The sequence below is a fragment of the Oncorhynchus masou genome, chromosome 18 (genome assembly GCF_036934945.1).
Source record: "Oncorhynchus masou masou isolate Uvic2021 chromosome 18, UVic_Omas_1.1, whole genome shotgun sequence".
Taxonomy (NCBI): Eukaryota; Metazoa; Chordata; class Actinopteri; order Salmoniformes; family Salmonidae; genus Oncorhynchus; species Oncorhynchus masou.
Genome location: NC_088229.1, coordinates 38097281 through 38121531, shown reverse-complemented (window position 1 = coordinate 38121531; position 24251 = coordinate 38097281). Strand labels below are relative to the sequence as shown.

General features: G+C 43.0%; 1 protein-coding gene across 1 annotated transcript in view; it reads left to right on the top strand.

Moving 5' to 3' along the window:
- The window catches only part of LOC135504536 (semaphorin-3F-like), a 112120-nt gene that overhangs the window by 80320 nt on the left and 7549 nt on the right, over positions 1-24251 (top strand). The window contains exons 3-12 of the mRNA XM_064923216.1: positions 13944-14104; positions 14467-14529; positions 14669-14788; positions 16945-17038; positions 17153-17272; positions 17620-17765; positions 18143-18257; positions 18414-18483; positions 19860-20004; positions 20393-20615. Of these exons, the coding sequence (XP_064779288.1) occupies positions 13944-14104; positions 14467-14529; positions 14669-14788; positions 16945-17038; positions 17153-17272; positions 17620-17765; positions 18143-18257; positions 18414-18483; positions 19860-20004; positions 20393-20615 (1257 nt within the window). The remainder of the gene's footprint in view (positions 1-13943; positions 14105-14466; positions 14530-14668; positions 14789-16944; positions 17039-17152; positions 17273-17619; positions 17766-18142; positions 18258-18413; positions 18484-19859; positions 20005-20392; positions 20616-24251) is intronic.

Here is a 24251-nt window from a genome sequence, read left to right as displayed (position 1 = left end):
GAAGACAAATAATGTATATGAAATGCTTTAGTCTGGTGTTATACCCCATCATAGCACTGAGACTGCACTAGTGAAGGTGGTAAATTACATTTTAATGGCCAAGACTCTGCATCTGTCCTCCTGCTCCTAGACCTTTGTGCTGCTTTTGACACCATTGATCAACACATTCTTGTGGAGAGATTAGAAACCCTAATTGGTCTACACGGACAAGTTCTGGCCTGGTTTAGATCTTATCTGTCGGAAAGATAACAGTTTGTCTCTGTGGATATTTTGTCCTCTGACAAATCAATTGTAAGTTTCGGCATTCCTCAAGGTTCCGTTTTAGGACCACTATTGTATTCACTATATATTCTACCTCTTGGTGATGTCATCGGAAACACAATGTCAACTTTCACTGCTATGCGGACAACACACAGCTTTACATTTTGATGAAACATGGTGAAGCCCCAAAATTGCCTACCCTGGAAGCCTGTGTTTCAGAAATAAGGAAGTGGATTTGGACAAAACAGAGATGCTAGTTCTAGGTCCCAATAAACAAAGAGATCTGCTGTTGGATCTGACAATTAATCTTGATGGTTGTACAGTAGTCTCAAATAAAACTTTGACGAACATATCAAGAATATTTCAAGGGTAGCTTTTTTCCATTGCAAAAATCGGAAACTTTTTGTCTAAATATGATGCAGAAAATCTAATCCTTGCTTTTGTCACTTTTAGAGTAGACTATTGCAATGCTCTACTCTCGGGCTACACACGGCTGTTAGAATCCTGACTAGAACCAAAAAATGTGATCATATTACTCCAGTGCTTGCCTCTACATTGGCTTCCTGTTTTAAGGCTTAAGCGGATTTAAAGGTTTTACTGCTAACCTACACAGAATTACATGGGCTTGCTCCTAACTATCTCTCCAATTTGGTCCTGCCATACATACTTACACATGTACACTACAGTCACAAGACACAGGTCTCCTTATTGTCTCTTGAATTTCTCAGCAAACAGCTGGAGGCAGGGCTTTCTCTTATAGAGCTCAATTTTTATGGAATGATCTGCCTATCCATGTAAGAGACGTAGACTCTGTCTCGACCTTTAAGTCTTTACTGAAGTCTCATCTCTTCAGTAAGTCCAATGATTAAGTGTAGTCTAGCCGATTGGTGCAAAGGTGAATGGCAAGGCACTGCAGCGACGAAAATCCGTTGCTGTCTGTGCCTGGCCGGCTATCTTCTCGCCACTGAGATTCTCTGCCTCTGACCCTATTACAAGGGCTGAGTCACTGGCTTACTAGTGGTCTTCCATGCTGTCCATAGGAGGGGTGTGTCACTTGAGTGGGTTGAGTCACAGACATGATCTTCCTTTTGCTCTGGAGGAGATCTGTCCGGTTTTGCGCTCGTGCGGTGGAGGAGATCTTCATGGGCTATACTCAGCCTTGTCTCAGGGTAGTAAGTTGGTGGTCTGTTGATATCCCTCTAGTGGTGTGGGGGCTGTGCTTTGGCAAAGTGGGTGGGGTTATATCCTTCCTGTTTGGCCCTGTCCAGGGGTATCGTCGGACGGGGCCACAGTGTCTCCCGACCCACCCCGTCTCAGTCTCCAGTATCTATGCTGCATTAGTCTATGTGTCGGAGGGTCAGTCTGTTATATCTGGTGTAATTGTCCTGTCTTATCTGGTGTCCCCTGTGAATTTAAGTATGCTCCCTCTAATTCTCTCTCCCTCCCTTCCCGGAGAACCTGAGCCTTAGGATCATGCCTCAGGACTACCTGGCCTGATGACTCCTGGCTGTCCCCGCTCAACCTGGTCATGCTGCTGCTCCAGTTTCAACTGTTCTGCTTGCGGCTAGGGAAACCTGACCTGTTTATCGGACATGCTACCTTGTCCCGGACCTGCTGTTTTCGAATCTCTACTGCACCTGCTGTCTCGACCTCTGAATACTCGGCTATGAAAAGCCAACTGACATTTACTCCTGAGGTACTGACCTGTTTTACCCTATACAACCACTGTTATTATTATTATTATTTGATCCTGCTTGTCATCTATGAACGTTTGAACATCTTGAAGAACAGTCTGGCCTTAAATTGCCATGTACTTTTATAATCTCCGCCCGGCACAGCCAGAAGAGGACTGGCCACCCCTCAGAGCCTGGTTCCTCTCTAGGTTTCTTCCTAGGTTCCTGCCATTCTAGGGAGTTTTTCCTAGCCACCGTGCATCTACATCTGCATTGCTTGCTGTTTGGGGTTTTAGGCTGGATTTCTTTATAGCACTTTGTGACATCTGCTGATGTAAAAAAGGCTTTATAAATATATTTTATTGATTGATTGTTCCTGACACCGACATGCACTTCTTTATCCTTGTCGGCTAGCCTACTAGCCTAGGCCTACTGCTATACAGACATAGGCCTACAGAAGGAGGCTAATTCATATAATTTTCAATCAGAATATTTTATAAGATAAGCATTATATTGTTAGATTATAGGAGTAACTTTGGTAGCCTAAAACATTCCTCACATCAAGTTCAGCTGTTGTAGTTCAAGGGAGTGCCCGTGTGCACTGCCTTCTGATGTTTTATTAGATGCAAGATCTCTGTCTTTGTCCAGTACAATATACAAATTTGTCCACATGAAGGACATACCCCATGTCGGCTTATTTTCAGCTGTTGTAGTTCAAGGGAGTGCCAGTGTGCACTGCCTTCTGATGTTTTATTAGATGCAAGATCTCTGTCTTTGTCCAGTACAATATACAAATTTGTCCACATGAAGGACATACCCCATGTCGGCTTATTTTCACAATACTGTTTCTCATCGTTTTCATTTTATCTCCATGAAAAAGACCTCCATCTTTGCAATCAACAGCACAGCAGCATAGGTCAAGGATTCTCTCTCTCTCTCCTCAGCAGCAAGCGCACATGAGGTGAGCGGCTGGAACAAGGTTCTCCTGTACCTGGCCGACCTAAGCTATGTGTTTCATTGAGTTTCAATTGACTGACACAGATAACAAGCTCTCACAGTTTCCTCATCACCTCACACATATTAAATTAACAAAGGACGGGTTCAAACGGGTCCAGTTTGGAAATCAATTTTAATTGCACATACCCGAGATCCGTGGCAATTATATCAGACCTGACCCAGATCCGAGACAAACCAGAATTTAGGACCCGGATCCACTCGGGTCCCAGGTCAGATCTTGGAATTTCGTGTCTGATGGACCCGTGAAGACCTCTTCTTGGCTCACCTCACATTTGCAAAAAGAGAGGTGTCTGGCTCCCTTTGCTCTTTACTGTGTGACAGTACATTAACATTGTCTGTCCTTAAAGATAAATTCCGCAGTAAGGGCAAACAGCGCCACTGTCTGGCCCACGGTTATTATAGTTTTTTTGACAAGCAAAGGTGGGGCACCCTGGTGGTAAAATGGTAGTACATTCAGTGCCTTCATAAAGTTTTCAGACCCCTTGACTTTTTCCACATTTTGTTATAGTACAGCCTTATTCTAAAATTGAATAAATTAAACATTTTCCTGAGCAATCTATACACAATACTCCATAATGAGAATGCTGATAATTTCTAATTTCTGAAAAATAAAATAACAGAAATACCTTATTTACATAAGTATTCAGCCCCTTTGCTATGAGACTCGAAATTGAGCTCAGGTGCATCCTGTTTCCATTGATCATCCTTGAGATGTTTTTACAACTTGATTGGTCTACCTGTGTTAAATTCAATTGATTGGACATGATTTGGAAAAGGCACACACCTGCCTATATAAGGTCCCACAGTTGACAGTGCCAGCCATGAGGTCGAAAGAAACAAGATTCTCTGGTCTGATGAAACCAAGATTGGATTCTTTGGCCTGAATGCCAAGCGTCACATCTGGAGGAAACCTGGCACCATGCCTACGGTGAAGCATGGTGGTGGTGGCATCATGTTGTGGAGATGTTTTTCAGTGGCAGGGACTGGGAGACTAGTCGGGATTGAGGCAAAATGAACGGAACAAAGTACAGAGAGATCCTTGATGAAAAACCAAATGTATTTATATAGCCCTTCTTACATCAGCTGATATAACAAAGCGCTGTACAGAAACCCAGCCTAAAACCCGAAACAGCAAGCAATGCAGGTGTAGAAGCACGGTGGCTAGGAAAAACTCCCTAGCAAGGCCAAAACCTAGGAAGAAACCTAGAGAGGAACCAGGCTATGAGGAGTGGCCAGTCCTCTTCTGGCTGTGCTGGGTGGAGATTAAAACAGAACATGGCCAAGATGTTCAAATGTTCATAAATGACCAGCATGGTCAAATAATAGTAATCACAGTGAACAGGTCAGGGTTCCATAGCCGCAGGCAGAACAGTTGAAACTGGAGAAGTAGCATGGCCAGGTGAACTAGGGACAACAAGGAGTCATCATGCCAGGTAGTCCTGAGGCATGGTCCTTGGGCTCAGGTCCTCCGAGAGAGAGAAAGAAAGAAAGAGAGAATTAAAGAGAGCATACTTAAATTCACACAGGACACTGGATAAGACAGGAGAAATACTCCAGATGTAACAGACTGACCTTAGCCCCCCGACACAAACTACTGCAGCATAAATACTGGAGGCTGAGACAGGAGGGGTAAGGAGACACTGAGGCCCCATCCGATGATACCCACGGACAGGGCCAAACAGGCAGGATATAACCCCACCCACTTTGCCAAAGCACAGCCGCCACACCACTAGAGGGATATCTTCAACCACCAACTTACCATCCTGAGACAAGGTTGAGTCTAGCCCACAAAGATCTCCACCACGGCACAACCCAAGGGGGGGCGCCAACCCAGACAGGAAGACCACGTCAATGACTCAACCCACTCAAGTGACACACCCCTCCTAGGGACGGCATGGAAGAGCACCAGTAAGCCAGTGACTCAGCCCCTGTAATAGGGTTAGAGGCAGAGAATCCCAGCGGTTCGTTGCTCCAGTGCCTTTCCGTTCACCTTCACACTCCTGGGCCAGACTACACTCAATTATAGGACCTACTGAAGAGATGAGTCTTCAATAAAGACTTAAAGGTTGAGACAGAGTCTGCGTCTCTCACATAGGTAGGCAGACCATTCCATAAAAATGGAGCTCTATAGGAGAAAGCCCTGCCTCCAGCTGTTTGCTGAGAAATTCTAGGGACAATAAGGAGGCCTGCGTCTTGTGACTGTAGCGTACGTGTAGGTATGTACGGCAGGACCAAATCAGAAAGATAGGTAGGAGCAAGCCCATGTAATCCTTTGTAGGTAAGCAGTAAAACCTTGAAATCAGTCCTTGATATGATCACATTTATTGCTTCTAGTCAGGATTCTAGCAGCCGTATTTAGCACTAACTGAAGTTTATTTGTGCTTTATCCAGGTAGCCGGAAAGTAGAGCATTGCAGTAGTCTAACCTAGAAGTAACAAAAGCATGGATTAACTTTTCTGCATAATTTATGGACAGAAAATTTCAGATTTTTGCAATGTTACATAAATGGAAAAAATATGTCCTTGAAACAGTCTTGATATGTTTGTCAAAAGAGAGATCAGGGTCCAGAGTAACACCGAGGTCCTTCACAGTTTTATTTGAGACGACTGTACAACCATCAAGATTAATTGTCAGATTCAACAGAAGATCGCTTTGTTTTTTGGGACCTAGAACAAGCATCTCTGTTTTGTCCGAGTTTAAAAGTAGAACGTTTGCAGCCATCCACTTCCTTATGTCTGAAACACAGGCTGTGAGGGCAATTTTGTGGCTTCACCATGTTTCATTGAAATGTACAGCTGTGTATCATCCGCATAGCAGTGAAAGTTAACATTATGTTTTCGAATGATATCCCCAGGAGGTAAAATATATAGTGAAAACAATAGTGGTCCTAAAACGGAACCTTGAGGAACACCGAAATGTACAGTTGATTTGTCAGAGGACAAACCATTCACAGAGACAAACTGATATATTTCTGACAGATGAGATCTAAACCAGGTCAGAACTTGTCCGTGTAGACCAATTTGGGTTTCCAATCTCTCCAAACGAATGTGGTGAACGATGATATCAAAAGCAGCACTAAGGTCTCGGAGCATGAGTATAGATGCAGAGCCTCGGTCTGATGCCATTAAAAGGTCATTTACCACCTTCACAAGTGCAGTCTCAGTGCTATGATTGGGTTTAAAACCAGACTGAAGCATTTCGTATACATCGTTTGTCTTCAGGAAGGCAGTGACAGCTTTTTCTAAAATTTTTGAGAGGAATCGGAGATTCGATATAGGCTGATAGTTTTTGTATTTTCTGGGTCAAGGTTTGGCTTTTTCAAGAGAGGCTTTATTACTGCCACTTTTAGTGAGATTGGTACACATCCGGTGGATAGAGAGACGTTTATTATGTTCAACATAGGTGGGCCAAGCACAGAAAGCAGCTCTTTCAGTAGTTTAGTTGGAATAGGGTCCAGTATGCAGCTTGAAGGTTCAGAAGCCATGATTATTTTCATCATTGTGTCAAGAGATATAGTACTAAAACACTTGAGTGTCTCCCTTGATCCTAGGTCCTGGCAGAGTTGTGCAGACTCAGGACAACTGAGCTTTGGAGGAATACACAGATTTAAAGAGGAGTCCGTAATTTACTTTCTAATGATCATGATCTTTTCCTCAAAGAAGTTCATGAATTTATTTCTGCTGAAGTGAAAGCCATCCTCTCTTGGGGAATGCTGCTTTTTAGTTAGCTTTGCGACAGTATCAAAAATAAATGTTGGATTATTCTCATTTTCCTCAATTAAGTTGGAAAAATAGCATGATCAAGCAGCAATGAGGGCTCTTTGATATTGCACGCTACTGTCTTTCCAAGCGAGTCGAAAGACTTCCAGTTTGGTGTGGCTCCATTTCCGTTCCAATTGTCTGGAAGCTTGCTTCAGGGCTCAGGTATCAAATCAAATCAAATGTTATTTGTCACATACACAGCAGATGTTAATGCGAGTGTAGCAAAATGTTTGTGCTTCTAGTTCCGACAATGCAGTAATAACCAACGAGTAATCTAACCTAACAATTCCACAATTACTACCTTATACACACAAGTGTAAAGGGATAAAGAATATGTACATAAAGATATATGAATGAATGATGGTACAGAACGGCATAGGCAAGATGCAGTAGATGTTATCGAGTACAGTATATACATATGAGATGAGTAATGTAGGGTATGTAAACATAAAAGTGGCATTGTTTAAAGTGGCTAGTGATACATTTTTTACATCAATTTCCATTACTAAAGTGGTTGGAGTTGAGTCAGTTTGTTGGCAGCAGCCACTCAGTGTTAGTGGTTGCTGTTTAACAGTCTGATGGCCTTGAGATTGAAGCTGTTTTTCAGTCTCTCGGTCCCTGCTTTGACACACCTGTACTGACCTCTCCTTCTGGATGATAGCGGGGTGAACAGGCAGTGGCTCGGGTGGTTGTTGTCCTTGATGATCTTTATGGCCTTCCTGGGACATCGGGTGGTGTAGATGTCCTGGAGGGCAGGTAGTTTGCCCCCGGTGATGCGTTGTGCAGACCTCACTACCCTCTGGAGAGCCTTACGGTTGTGAGTGCTTTTGGTGACAAGCCGAATTTCTTCAGCCTCCTGAGGTTGCTGCGCCTTCTTCACAACGCTGTCTGTGTGGGTGGACCAATTCAGTTTGGCCGTGATGTGTACGCCGAGGAACTTAAAACTTACTACCCTCTCCACTACGGTCCCATCGATGTGGATAGGGGGGTGCTCCCTCTGCTGTTTCCTGAAGTCCACGATAATCTCCTTTGTTTTGTTGACGTTGAGTGTTAGGTTATTTTCCTGACACCACACTCCGAGGGCCATTTCCTCCTCCCTGTAGGCCGTCTCGTTGTTGTTGGTAATCAAGCCTACCACTGTAGTGTTGTCCGCAAACTTGATGATTGAGTTGGAGTCGTGCATAGCCACGCAGTCGTGGGTGAACAGGGAGTACAGGAGAGAGCTCAGAACGCACCCTTGTGGGGCCCCAGTGTTGAGGATCAGCGGGGTGGAGATGTTGTTACCTACCCTCACCACCTGGGGGCGGCCCGTCAGGAAGTCCAGTTGAAGCCCTCTTGAAGCATGTGGTGACAGCAGACTGGGATAAGAATTGATTGAATATGTCAGTAAACACACCAGCCAGCTGGTCTGCGCATTCTCTGAGGACGCGGCTGGGGATGCCGTCTGGGCCTGCAGCCCTGCGAGGGTTAACACGTTTAAATGTTTTACTCACGTTGGCTGCAGTGAAGAAGAGTCCGCAGGTTTTGGTAGCGGGCCGTGTCAGTGGCACTGTATTGTCCTCAAAGCAAGCAAATAAGTTATTTAGTCTGTCTGGGAGCAGGACATCCTGGTCCGCGACGGGGCTGGTTTTCTTTTTGTAATCCGTGATTGACTGTAGACCCTGTAGACTCTTGTGTCTGAGCCGTTGAATTGCAACTATACTTTGTCTCTATATTGACGCTTAGCTTGTTTGATTGCCTTGCGGATGGAATAGCTACACTGTTTGTATTCGGTCATGTTTCCGGTCACCTTGCCTTGGTTAACTTCTTGCTTCGAGCAATCCCATATCCGGGAGCATAATCATAGCCTCAAGCTCATTAGCATAACGCAACGTTAACTATTCATGAAAATCGCAAACGAAATGAAAGAAATATATTCACTCACAAGCTTAGCCTTTTGTTAACAACACTGTCATCTCAGATTTTCAAAATATGCTTTTCAACCATAGCTACACAAGCATTTGTGTAAGAGTATTGATAGCTAGCATAGCATTAAGCCTAGCATTCAGCAGGCAACATTTTCACAAAAACAAGAAAAGCATTCAAATAAAATCATTTACCTTTGAAGAACTTCAGATGTTTTCAATGATGAGACTCTCAGTTAGATAGCAAATGTTCATTTTTTCCAAAAAGATTATTTGTGTAGGAGAAATCGCTCCGTTTTGTTCATCACGTTTGGCTAAGAAAAACCCCCGAAAATCTAGTCATTACAATGCCAAACTTTTTTCCAAATTAACTCCATAATATCGACAGAAACATGGCAAACTTTGTTTAGAATCAACCCTCAAGGTGTTCTTCACATATCTATTCGATGATAAATCATTCGTGGCAGTTGACTTTCTCCTCTGAAGCAAATGGTAAAATGCAGGCAGCTGGAGATTACGTAATAATTTCGACAGAGGACACCAAGCGGGCACCTGGTACAGTGCCTTGCGAAAGTATTCGGCCCCCTTGAACTTTGCGACCTTTTGCCACATTTCAGGCTTCAAACATAAAGATATAAAACTGTATTTTTTGTGTGAAGAATCAACAACAAGTGGGACACAATCATGAAGTGGAACGACATTTATTGGATATTTCAAACTTTTTTAACAAATCAAAAACTGAAAAATTGGGCGTGCAAAATTATTCAGCCCCCTTAAGTTAATACTTTGTAGCGCCACCTTTTGCTGCGATTACAGCTGTAAGTCGCTTGGGGTATGTCTCTATCAGTTTTGCACATCGAGAAACTGACATTTTTTCCCATTCCTCCTTGCAAAACAGCTCGAGCTCAGTGAGGTTGGATGGAGAGCATTTGTGAACAGCAGTTTTCAGTTCTTTCCACAGATTCTCGATAGGATTCAGGTCTGGACTTTGACTTGGCCATTCTAACACCTGGATATGTTTATTTTTGAACTATTCCATTGTAGATTTTGCTTTATGTTTTGGATCATTGTCTTGTTGGAAGACAAATCTCCGTCCCAGTCTCAGGTCTTTTGCAGACTCCATCAGGTTTTCTTCCAGAATGGTCCTGTATTTGGCTCCATCCATCTTCCCATCAATTTTAACCATCTTCCCTGTCCCTGCTGAAGAAAAGCAGGCCCAAACCATGATGCTGCCACCACCATATTTGACAATGGGTATGGTGTGTTCAGGGTGATGAGATGTGTTGCTTTTACGCCAAACATAACGTTTTGCATTGTTGCCAAAAAGTTCAATTTTGGTTTCATCTGACCAGAGCACCTTCTTCCACATGTTTGGTGTGTCTCCCAGGTGGCTTGTGGCAAACTTTAAACAACACTTTTTATGGATATCTTTAAGAAATGGCTTTCTTCTTGCCACTCTTCCATAAAGGCCAGATTTGTGCAATATACGACTGATTGTTGTCCTATGGACAGAGTCTCCCACCTCAGCTGTAGATCTCTGCAGTTCATCCAGAGTGATCATGGGCCTCTTGGCTGCATCTCTGATCAGTCTTCTCCTTGTATGAGCTGAAAGTTTAGAGGGACGGCCAGGTCTTGGTAGATTTGCAGTGGTCTGATACTCCTTCCATTTCAATATTATCGCTTGCACAGTGCTCCTTGGGATGTTTAAAGCTTGGGAAATCTTTTTGTATCCAAATACGGCTTTAAACTTCTTCACAACAGTATCTCGGACCTGCCTGGTGTGTTCCTTGTTCCTCATGATGCTCTCTGCGCTTTTAACGGACCTCTGAGACTATCACAGTGCAGGTGCATTTATACGGAGACTTGATTACACACAGGTGGATTGTATTTATCATCATTAGTCATTTAGGTCAACATTGGATCATTCAGAGATCCTCACTGAACTTCTGGAGAGAGTTTGCTGCACTGAAAGTAAAGGGGCTGAATAATTTTGCACGCCCAATTTTTCAGTTTTTGATTTGTTAAAAAAGTTTGAAATATCCAATAAATGTCGTTCCACTTCATGATTGTGTCCCACTTGTTGTTGATTCTTCACAAACAAATACAGTTTTATATCTTTATGTTTGAAGCCTGAAATGATGGCAAAAGGTGCAAAGTTCAAGGGGGCCGAATACTTTCGCAAGGCACTGTAAATGTAGTCTCTTATGGTCAATCTTCCAATGATATGCCTACAAATACATCACAATGCTGCAGACACCTTGGGGAAACGACAGAAAGTGTAGGCTCATTCCTGGCAAATTCACAGCCATATAAGGAGACATTGGAACACAGCGCCCTCAAAATCTGGGCCATTTCCTGTTTGAAATTTCATCTTGGTTTCGCCTGTAGCATCAGTTCTGTGGCACTCACAGATAATATATTTGCAGTTTTGGAAACGTCAGCGTGTTTTCTTTCCAAAGCTATCAATTACATGCATAGTCGATCATCTTTTCGTGACAAAATATCTTGTTTAAAACGGGAATGTTTTTTTATCCAAAAATTAAAAGAGCGCCCCCTATATCGAAGAAGTTAAAAGCAGTGGTTCGCACTTTCAGTTTCGCGCAAATGCTGCCATCAATCCACGGTTTCTGGTTTGGGAATGTTTTAATAGTTGCTGTGGGTACGACATCGCCGATGCATTTGCTAATGAACTCGCTCACCGAATCGGCGTATTCGTCAATGTTGTTGTTGGACGCAATGCGGAACATATCCAATCCACGTGATCAAAGCCGTCTTGAAGCGTGGAATCAGATTGGTCGGACTAGCGTTGAACAGACCTGAGCGCGGGAGCTTCCTGTTTTAGTTTCTGTCTGTAGGCTGGAAGCAACAAAATGGAGTCGTGGTCAGCTTTTCCGAAAGGAGGGCGGGGGAGGGCCTTATATGCGTCGCGGAAGTTAGAATAACAATGATCCAGGGTTTTACCAGCCCTGGTAGCACAATCGATATGCTGATAGAATTTAGGGAGTCTTGTTTTCAGGTATTTTCTGTATACTAGGGAGCTAGTTTCTTATGAGACATGTTTTTAGGGGTGCAACTGCATCTAGGGTATTGAGCAAGGTTAAATTGAGTTCCTCAGTTAGGAGGTTAACTGATTTTTGTCCTAGGCAGAGGGAGTCTGTAAGGGCATCAAGGAATCTTTGGGTTGTCTGAGAATTTATAGCATGACTTTTGATGCTCCTTGGTTGGGGACTGAGCAGACTATTTGTTGCGATTGCAAACATAATAAAATGGTGGTCCGATAGTCCAGGATTATGAGGAAAAACATTTAGATCCACAACATTTATTCCATGGGACAAAACTAGGTCCAGAGTATGACTGTTGCAGTGAGTAGGTCCGGAGACATGTTGGACAAAACCCACTGAGTCGATGATGGCTCCGAAAGCTTTTTGGAGTGGGTCTGTGGACTTTTCCATGTGAATATTAAAGTCACCAAAAATTTGAATATTATCTGCTATGACTACAAGGTCTGATAGGAATTCAGGGAACTCGGTGAGGAATGCTGTATATGGCCCAGGAGGCCTGTAAACAGTAGCTATAAAAAGTGACATTTGTCGGCTGCATAGATGTCATGACTTGAAGCTCTAAAGATGAAAACATAGTTTTCTTTCTTTGTAAATTGAAATTTGCTATCGTAAATGTTAGCAACACCTCCGCCTTTGCGGGATGCACGGGGGATATTGTCACTAGTGTATCCAGGAGGTGAGGCCTCATTTAATAGTAAATTCATGAGGCTTAAGCCATGTTTCAGTCAGGCCAATCACATCAGGATTATGATCAGTGATTAGTTCATTGACTATAACTGCCTTGAAAGTGAGGGATCTAACATTAAGTAGCCCTATTTTGAGATGTGAGGTATCACGATCTCTTTCAATAATGGCAGGAATGGAGGAGGTCTTTATTCGAGTGAGATTGCTAAGGCGAACACCGCCATGTTTAGTTTTGACCAACCTAGGTCGAGGCACAGACACGGTCTCAATGGGGATAGCTGAGCTGACTACACTGACTGTGCTAGTGGCAGACTCCACTAAGCTGGCAGGCTGGCTAACAGCCTGCTGCCTGGCCTGCACCCTATTTCATTGTGAGCTATGAAATAGGGTGCAGGGCAGGCAACCTGCTCCAGAGCGCTCAGTACCTCAGACTAGGGCGAAGGCTCACCTTCCAACAGGACAATGACCTAAAGTAAGCGCACAGCCAAGATTTCGCAGGAGTGGCTTCGGGACATGTCTTTAAAGATCCTTGAGTGGCCCAGCCAGAGCCCGGACTTGAACCTGATCGACTCTATCTGGAGAGACCTGAAAATAGCTGCGCAGCAGCACTCCCCATCCAACCTGACAGAACTTGAGAGTATCTGCAGTGAAGAATGGGAGAGACTCTCCAAATACAGGTGTGCTTGTAGCATCATACCCAAGAAGACTCAAGGCTGTAATCGCTGCCAAATGTGCTTCAACAAAGTACTGAGTAAAGGGTCCGAATAATTATGTAAATTAGATATCCGTTTTAATTTTTTTTTTTTACAAAAAATGTCTAAAAACGTGGTTTTGCTTTGTCATTATGGGGTATTGTGTGTAGATTGATGAGGGGGGAAAAATGATTTAATAGATGTTTGGATAGGCTGTAGCATAACAAAATGTGGAAAAAGTAAAGGGGTCTGAATACTTTCTGAAGGCACTGTATGCTGCTGTTTTATCGCGTGTGCGAGGTGTTTGTTGTTTGCAGTAACTTCTTTATTGTTGTAATATCCCAAATGGACATGGCAATTTCACCATTAAGGATTCATGCTTTCATGCTTCTCAAGCCAAGTCCCAGGTATATCCTGTCCCCAAATGTATTCTGATCCAAATTTATTTGTTTTTTATTGTGCCTTTATTTAACTAGGCAAGTCAGTTAAAGAACAAATTCTTATTTCAATGACAGCCTAGGAACAGTGGGTTAACTGCCTTGTTCAGGGGCAGAACGACAGATTTGTACCTTGTCAGCTTAGGGATTCGAACTAGCAAGTCCAACGCTCTAACCACTAGGCTACCCTGCCGCACCATTAATGATGCCTGTCTTTGTGTTTCTCTCTCTTTCTCTCTCCTCTCTGTCTGTCTCTCTCTGCCTACGTGTGTGTGTGTGTGTGTGTGTGTGTGTGTGTGTGTGTGTGTGTGTGTGTGTGTGTGTGTGTGTGTGTGTGTGTGTGTGTGTGTGTGTGTGTGTGTGTGTGTGTGTGTGTGAGTGTGTGTGTGTGTGTGTGTGTGTGTGTGTGTGTGTGCGTGCATGCGTGCGTGCGTGCGTGCGTGTTGGTCCAGAGCTGATGGAGACACGGACGGCACGGCCTTTCTCCTTCTCCTTCAACACCAGTGACTACCGCATCCTGCACATGGACCAGGACCAGGGTCGTCTCTACCTGGGCAGCCGGGAGTACCTAGTGGCCCTGGACATGCACAACATCAACAAGGAGCCCCTCATAGTAAGAGAAAACCCTATGATGACTCCTATGATAAAATTCCACAGAGACAGATACATATATTACCTGATAAGATTCCCCTGATGAAGATGGCCGCCCTGGAGTCAAGTTGCCAGTATCCATTCTTGTGTTTTATTACATTTTATGAAATATTCAGCCACTGAAGCCATCTGTACGCCTATGAGTGCAAATAAAAGTCACACTTGACGTCCACAGGTATAATGCTTTTTTTTATCATGACCTATTTATAAGCATGTATGAACCTTTATGATGTCCTATTTTAAGGCTTAGAATATGTCATGTATACATGCAGAAAATCATACAATGCACCAGATCTGAAATGTTTTCTACACTTCTTCCTTCAGATTCACTGGCCGGCCACTACCCAGAGGAAAGGAGAGTGTAGAATGACTGGAAAGGGTGGGCGGGTCAGTGTCCTTTACGTCTTGACCATTAGCTTTAATGTATAAAAAGGGCTACACAAATACTGTTGTTATTGTAGTACAGTATATATGCACAGTATGTCAAGCGTATTGATTGTAACTCTGTTCCCTCTGTCCTAATCAGGGGGAGTGTGCAAACTTTGTGCGTCTGATCGAACCCTGGAATCGCACACACCTGTACACCTGTGGCACAGGGGCCTACAAGCCCATCTGCACCTTCATCAACAGAGGATGGAGAGCAGAGGTACGGACACAAACAGACATGCACATGCACAGACAGACGCACACACAAACATGCCAGATCTGGGTTCAAATGCATGTGTATTTGAGTATTTGTTATTTGAGTATTTTTTTAATACGCAACATAAAACAATTACTTTTATTTTTGTATTTGAATGGGTATTTGTAAAAACCACAGTCTACCAAATTGTATTTGAACGTATTTTCAAATACTTTTCTGGAATACTATTTGAAACACTTTTCAAATATCTTTTCCCCAAACATATTTCAAATACCCTGCTCCAAAAGTTGAGCTAAAAGGCAGGGCACTTCCTACAGGATTGGACTCTTACAGTGTTATGCTGGCATGTTAACAGTTCAAAGGCAGTCATACTGGACAATGCATTGTCAGTACATATGAGAAACTCTTGGATCACTACAAGATCTCAACCAAAATCAACACCATGGTCACCACTAATGCAAATAATATGGTTGTTGCCTTTGCTAATTTTGAAGACGGCATCTGAAGAAGATGAAAGATGCTTTTCTCACTATTAAAAATTACTTTAAATCTGCAGATAACCACAACAGAGTCATTTACAAAGTCTCCAACATTGTCTCCCACTACCACAAATCAACATTTGCACAGGATAGTAAAATATAGTAAAAAGAACTCTGACCTTGCGGGGGTCCAGATAAACTCGGTTAGGCCAGTGATTGATGTGCTTAACTTCTTTTAAATAGTGTCCAGTCAAAACTCACACCTGATTGTTTTCACACCTGATTGTGCAAATGACTGGGCTTATAAGAACACGTTTCACTAGGCTCTGTAGGCTATGTGCTCTCTAATTGTGTTCCACAGTTCCTAGGCCTATAGACTGCGCTTAGAGCTATTTGGCCACTTTAGTTGTGATACAACCCTCATCGAAACATATAGGCATATTGGGTAGGCTGCATGTGACTATGATTAGAAAAAGTCCCCCAAAAAATGCATTGCCTTAGACAGCACACGGTGGCCATCATTCACGAGTGATAATATGGGCCATTATCACGTACCTGTCGGAACAGGGGCAGAGGAATAAAATACATGTCATTGAATAGCGACTGCAAGAGGCTTTTCCCATGGTTCATTTATATGCCAGCCAGGTAGGCTACTCCGGTTGTAAAGAGAAGCAATGTGCTTAATATTGGGTCTAGCCTATAGAAAGCTGATGTGACCTGCTCTTTTTAAAAAGAGGCCATTAAAACTCTGTTTTCTTGCATAGCATAGCCTATAGAAATGTGGTGCAACATAGGTTTTTCATTCTATGCATCGACCAGCTATGAGGAGCTGGCTCTCGCTGCACACCAGGTGATCCTAGTCCGCTCAAACTCTGAATGCCAAGGCTCTCATGAAGTGATTGATTAGTTTTTCTATCGCATTTGCATCGATGTCAGTGTGTTAGCGAGACAATGGAGCGCTGAGTACCAGGCCATTATCAAGTTTGGTAGGCTACTAATGACCATCAGTGGCATCAAAGTGCAGTTTTGGAGAAGCCCAGTTACAGTGACTCTGTAAGGGTCTGTGTGTAGCTGGTGCAGAGGAGGCAGCCGCAGGACAGCAGAGATGACTAAATAAAAGTAACTTTCTTCAAAGTCATCAAATAATACAAGAATAATTCTAAGCCCACAATACGGACCACAATACAACAAACAATCACTCACAACCAAACAAGGGGAACAGAGGGTTAAATACTAAACAGGTAATTGGGTGAGTGAAACCAGGTGTGTAAGACATAGACTAAACAAATGGAAAATGAAAAGTGGATCGGCGGTGGCTAGAAGGCCGGTGACGTCGACCGCCGAAAGCCGCCCGAACAAGAAGAGGGACCGACTTCGGCGGTAGTCGTGACAGACTCAATGGTCACGTGGAAATTGACTGCGGTCATGAAATTAAACTACTATGTACATTCACAACTATTTTGTTTTCCAAATACTTCCAACGATATGTATTTTTAGTTAAGTAAACTTTCCAAATGGTATTTTGAAATGCATTCCAATATTCAACTATTTGTTTTTTCAAATAAAAGTGATCTAAATATTAGTTATGAAATGTGTTAAAAAGCAATTGAAGTACCTAAAATAGTATCTGAACCCAGGTCTGAAACATACCTACATCCATGTATTGTCCTCTCTGTGCAGGAGTACCTGTTCAGGCTGGTCCCTGGCTATGTGGACTCAGGGCAAGGGAAATGTTCCTATGACCCACTGCAGGAGAATGCTGTGGCCCTTATCAGTGAGACCTCTTCTTGTCTGTTCATCATAACAGTTCCCACCACAGTTCTCACTTACAATACCAATAGCCATCATCATCATCATCCACCTTCCTCTTTTGTTCCCTCTTTGCTAGATGGGAATCTGTATGCAGGAGTCCACGTTGACTTCATGGGCACGGACCCGGCCATCTTCAGAACCCTGGGAGACAGACCTGCCGTCAGGACTGAGCAATATGACTCCCGCTGGCTGAATGGTAAGCTTGCCCCTGACCCACAGGTGACACTTTGAGCTACTCATGACTATTTTGCCCTGAGAAAAAGTCGGCCACACCTCTCTCTCTCTCTCTATGTCTCTCTCTCTTTCATTTGTCACTTGCACAAATACAATGAAATGCTTACCTTGCAAGCCCTTCCCAAAAGTGCAGTACCAAATTACAATTTGCAGGGATACTGGAGTAGTTGAGGTAGATACTGTATGTACATGTAGGCAGGGATTAGGAGAAGGTGACTGGTAACTGGATAAATAAAAATCTCTCTCTCTCTCTCTCGTTCTCTATTACCCTCTTTTCTCAAATTGACTAATGTCTGTCTCCATCTCCAGAGCCTGTGTTTGTGAAGATCCAGCAGATTCCTGACAGCTCCGAGAGGAACGATGATAAGCTCTACTTCTTCTTTCGGGAGAAGAGCCTGGATTCGGCTGGGGGGGGTAGCCCCAGTGTCCTGGCCAGGGTGGGCCGAGTATGCCTGGTGAGAGACCCTCGTATATCACCCCCTGACCTCACAAACACACAGACACATACACACACACACACCACAGGAGGCTGCTGAAGGGGAGGATGGCTCATAATAATGACTGGAATTGAGTGAATGGGATGGCATCAACCACATGGAAATCATGTGTTTGATGTGTTGGATACCATTCCATTTATTCTGTTCCAGCCGATACTATGAGCCCTTCTTCCCCAAGTTAGGGGATAATACCTCAGTTTCAAATCATTTTCTCCCATTTCGTTCCTACTAAACGCATAACTATTGGACTCTAGAAAGCCAAATGGTTGTGGTGATGATATTGAATGATCTACCATTTTACATAAATTCCCCCTAACTTTGTTTCACGTTCCCAGAATGATGATGGGGGTCAGAGGTCACTGGTCAACAAGTGGACGACCTTCCTGAAGGCTCGGCTGGTGTGCTCAGTGATAGGCAGTGATGGTGTGGAGACCTATTTCGATGAGCTGAGTGAGACTGCTTTTAATTCCTGCGGCATTGACATACTGTACAGTAGGCTGCAATTCAATCAGTTGCAGATAAAGGAAAATGGAGGCTTAGTCTTATTTTGACACTTGTTTATAGAAAAGGCACTGTTAACACCTTTGTCAACTTGCTTCCCATCAGGGGATGTCTTCATTCAGCCAACACAAGACGAACGCAATCCTGTCGTGTACGCTGTCTTTTCCACTGCGGGGTAATAGATCACTTGAATCATTCCAAAATGTTGTTTTACACACAACCATACATTCTATGTATTTTGTTAGTGTTGGGCTAAAAAAAAGCCTGCCCACCCAGTAGTTCTCCACAAATGAAGAACCCTGGGGTAGTTCAGTAGCGGTGCGTGGGTAAAATCACTGGGGAAGCCAAGCCAGGGGGGAAAAAACATATTACAACCTATGGGTAAAACCACTGGAGAAGCCAAGCCAGGAGAAAAAAACAAACATATTACAACCTATGGGTAAAATCACCTGGGAAGCCAAGCCAGGGGGGAAAAAACATATTACAACCTATGGGTAAAAACAAACATATTACAACCTATGGGTAAAATCACTGGAGAAGCCAAGCCGGGACAAATTACAACCTATGGGTAAAATCACTGGGGAAGCCAAGCCGGGGGGGGGGACATATTACAACCTATGGGTAAAATCACTGGGGAAGCCAAGCCAGGGGGGGGACGGGACATATTACAACCTGTGGGTAAAATCACTGGGGAAGTCAAGCCAGGGGAAAAAAAACAAACATATTACAACCTGTGGGTAAAATCACTGGAGAAGCCAAGCCAGGGGAAAAAAACAAACATATTACAACCTGTGGGTAAAATCACTGGAGAAGCCAAGCCAGGGGAGAAAAACAAACATATTACAACCTATGGGTAAAATCACTGGAGAAGCCAAGCCAGGGGGAAAAAAACATATTACAACCTATGGGTAAAATCACTGGAAAGCCAAGCAAAAAAACAAACATATTACAACCAATGGGTAAAATCACTGGAGAAGCCAAGCCAGGGGGAAAAAAAACATATTACAACCTATGGGTAAAATCACTGGGGAAGCCAAGCCAGGGGGAAAAAAACATATTACAACCTGTGGGTAAAATCACTGGGGAAGCCAAGCCAGGGAAAATGTGTTGTGATAATTGTGTTGTTTGCCCTACAACCTGTTAGTTTATATTCCTTAATACATTTAACCACACCTTTGTTTTATCACAAAACCGGAGAGCAACATCTGTCCTGTGAAGTCCACAAAGCATATTGCATGTAACAAACAGTTCAAGCAAGTTAATGTTTCCGACATTTTCAGACTACTGAACAACTATTGATTTAGAACCATGGAGAATTACCACAAGTCTCAAAGAAAACCGGAGCTGCCTCCACTATTCCAGCACCACATCAATTTCAATATTTCATCGTCATCAAATCACCTATGCTTAGTCTAATATAGTTACAACTAAAATATACCAAAAACAGTTTAGCAAAAGGGAAAGGGGGATACCTAGTCAGTTGTATAACTGAATGCATTCAACTGAAATTTTGATGACTCTCTTCCACCACCTTTCCACCTCTTTCCTTAGGTCTGTGTTTAAGGGCTCAGCCGTGTGTGTGTACTCTATGTCCGACATTCGCAATGTCTTCAATGGCCCCTTCTCACACAAGCATGGACACAACTACCAGTGGACCCCCTACACTGGAAAGATCCCCTACCCTCGCCCTGGAACGGTACGTACACTCAGGACCAATAAACAAACAAATGATGGGTAGCTTTGAAGTTGCTATTGATCATAGAGTCAAATCAAGATCAACAAGTAATCAAAAGAAACAATGTGTCAAACTGTCAGTGTCTTGGTGTGGTCAAACTCCCATAATTCCCATGATCCAACACACAAGAACATGTTGAGCGACATGCTACGTATTCATTGATGTACATGCTACGTATTCATTGATGTACACCGTAGCAAAACATTGTGCAATGGAAAAGGAAACATGCAGTTTTGATTGGCCAAGTCCAGATACAGTAGTTCTTCCCTGTTTCAGATGGTTTTCTGCTTTGTGGTGCCACTGAACATGACCCAGTTCAACCAGAGCTATCTGTCCTTTTCGTCTACAGTGTCCAGGAGGAACGTTCACCCCGGGCCTCCGCTCCACCAAGGAGTTTTCGGATGAGGCAGTGAACTTTGTGAGGGCACACCCCCTCATGTACCACCCTGTCTACACAATACACAAGCGCCCTCTGGTGGTCCGAACTGGGGTGGACTACCGATTCACCTCCATCGTGGTGGACCTGGTGGATGCTGTGGACGGGAGGTATGAGGTGCTCTTCCTGGGCACAGGTGAGTCATGCTAGCTAGCAGCTGTAACTATTATCCACCTATACCCAGAGATGACTTGCACTAGAGGTCGATTACTGTTCGATGACGTTGACTAGTACCTTAAATCTACTGACCTGGAACTGCCATGATTTAGGTCATGCAATAAGACTGAAAAAGATATTAAACAAAAAAAAGAAACGTCCTCTCACTGTCAACTGCGTTTATTTCCAGCAAACCTAACATGTGTAAATATTTGTATGAACATATTACGATTCAACAACTGAGACATAAACTGAACAAGTTCCACAGACATGTGACTAACAGAAATGGAATAATGTGTCCCTGAACAAAGAGGGTATCAAAAGACTTGCAGGAAATCACACACAGAATGAGCAGTATGGCTGGTGGCATTGTCATGCTGGAGGGTCATGTCAGGATGAGCCTGCAGGAAGGGTACCACATGAGGGAGGAGGATGTCTTCCCTGTAACGCACAGCGTTGAGATTGCCTGCAATGACAACTAGCTCAGTTTGATGATGCTGTTACACACTGCCCCAGACCATGACGGACCCTCACCCTCCAAATTGATCCCGCTCCAGAGTACAGGCCTTGGTGTAACGCTCATTCCTTCGAAGATCAACGCAAATCCGACCATCACCCCTGGTGAGACAAAACATGCACCTGTGATCAAGTGGTCTGCCACTGCGAGGACTATCAGCTGTCCGTCCTGTCTCCCTGTAGCGCTGTCTTAGGCGTCTCACAGTACGGACATTGCAATTTATTGCCCTGGCCACATCTGCAGTCCTCATGTCTCCTTGCAGCATGCCTAAGGCACTTTCACGCAGATGAGTAGGGACCCTGGGCATCTTTCTTTTGGTGTTTTTCAGAGTGAGTAGAAAGGCCTCTTTAGTGTCCTAAGTTTTCATAACTGTGACCTTAATTGCCTACCGTCTGTAAGGTGTTAGTGTCTTAACGACCGTTCCACAGGTTCTTGTTCATTAATTGTTTATCATTCATTGCCTGGGAAAGCATGGGAAACAGTGTTTAAACCCTTTAAAATTAATATCTGTGAAAGCATTTGGATTTTTACGAATTATCTTTGAAAGACAGGGTCCTGAAAAGGGACGTTTCTTTTTTTTCTGAGATTATGTGCCCTCAAAAAGGAAAAAGCAGACATTGCGCTATTACGAGAGACCACCCTATGTGTTACTGAACATGCTAAACTCCGCAGAGCTTGGGTGGGACAGCTGTATTTCCCATCTCTCAAATCAAATAGTAGAGGCACAGCCATACTTATCCATACGCATGTTTTATTCATAATTGAGGGGTGGGGGGGGGGGGGGGGGGTGTATTCTGATATCTGGGTTACTATATGGGCAACCAATTCCTATTGTAAATATATAAGTCCCTAACACAGATACTCCTGATTTCATGTCGAAAATGATAACCCTGTTCAATGAGCATTGTATTTCCTTTGGAGTGCTGGCTGGAGATTTTAAGTGTACCCTCAACTCAACTCTGGACAAATCATCTCAAGTCCCCACCACAAACCCTAGATTGGCAAAGATGTTGAACTCTCTTACTAAAGAGATGGGATTGATAGATATCTGAAGAGAGACTAATAGCTCAATTAGGGACTATAAATACTACTCCAATGTCCATAACACCTGCTCTCGTATAGATTATATTTCTATCGCAAAGATTTTCATAAATTCTGTCACTTGTACAATCGGACCCATAGCACTTTCAGATCACGCCTTGTGCGCCTCCGCTTTGACCTCTGTAAAAACATCCCGAGGTCAATGAGCTGGAAATTCACCGCCTCCATGTTATCAAACGAAGCATTCTATATATTGGTTACTACATGGATAGACAACTACACACAACACAACAAATTCTCCTGTTTCTCCAGCCACAATGTGGGACGCTGCCAAAGCCACACTAAGAGGCCATCTAATTGCATATGCTTCCTCTAAGAAAAAAGCAATGGAAGCACACAGGTTAGCTCTTGAGAGGGAGCTAGAATGCTGTGAAAGAATACATAAACAATCCCGAGACTGCACCTCCTGGAGTCATCTTAAAGCAGCCATGAGTATAGCAATAGGCCTAGCAGATTGCTTGCTTACCAATTTAAAAAAGAGCAGTCAGAGCGTACAATCATGGCCATCCGAACAGCAAATGACAAGGTCACATATGATCCAAATCAGATACATTTAACTCTTCATTATTTTTACTGCAAATTATACTTCTGAGAGAACATACGGAGGCAAAACTCCATTCCTTCCTCATCAGCCACCTGGTGGAAGGGACTTTGTGGATCTGAGGCTCTTTCCCTTGTTGCCTCCCTCATCCTCCAAATCCCACCAACATCCTCAGAGCGCAACTGGTCCTTGTTTGGGAACACACACACCAAAACACACAACAGGCTGACCAATAAAAGGGTTGAAAAATTGGTGGCCATCAGGGCATTTTTTTGTTGCTTTTTGAGCCTGACAGCGAGCAGTCCTCATCAAGGTTGGAAAGTGACAGTGAAGATGAGGCCTCAGAGTCTGATGTTCAAGAGGTGGATATTGGGAAGGTCCAGGAAGAAAACATGGAAGCCTGAGAGGAAGACAACCAAAGCTTTAGTTTGTAGACTATCATTTTACAGAAGTATGTTGAAAACGTTTTTGAGAGATGCGATGGATCATTGGGGATCATTCAATATTGCCTTTCTTTTGTTGTTCAGTAAAATCCTCCCATGTGAAATGTCAACTCATTTAATTAAAGTTGAATTCTTAACTAAATTGTTTTTTAAAATTTCTATTGGAAGGATTTAATCATTTGCAATTATGTCTCCATATATGGTATATATATCCAATGCAAAAAAATATATATATTTAAATGGTATTAATATTTTATTTTCATATATATCCGTTAATTCCCATATATTCCGGTTAATTCAGACGGAAAGTTTCCACCTCTAAATATTCCCCAAAATGTGCAACATTACTTATGACCCCAGGTTTGATAGACTCTGGTCTTCACTACTCAACTATATTTCAAATTGGACAGAGTCAACGGGGTGATTAAGGAAATTAGTGTATATACATGTTGTGTAAGGTGCTGTAAAAACTCATTATTTTCTCCTTGTCTCAGCTAAAGCTGGAAACAGCTAAGATGATCACAGATAGTGCTGCTGCAAATCGGTTTGTTTTGTTTTATATTTTATTTTATTATTTATGTCAGCCACATCTGTGAATATGGAATGTGTTTTGTTTGTTGATCGAAAAACAAGAGAAGTTAACTAACTGTAAATTGAAAAAGACTAACACATTTGGGATCATTAACCTCCCGGTCCTCATCATAAAGGCTATATATATATATATATATATATATATATATATATATATATATATATATTATAAATACGTACCGCAATAATGCTGTATGTAGGAGAAGATGCGCGTCTTTCAAATTATTTGCCATGGATATAAATAGTTTTCCACATGTCATCTTCGTTAACAATTTGGAAAAATGGAGAGGAAGCGAAAGCGGCGAAGTCCTGTATGACAATACTTTGAGAAGTAAAAGGAGAAGGTGATGAAATACAAACTTTGCAAGGTGGAATTGAGCTACAGCGGCAGTGCAGGTGCATTGCTGAAAGAGTGTGACAATG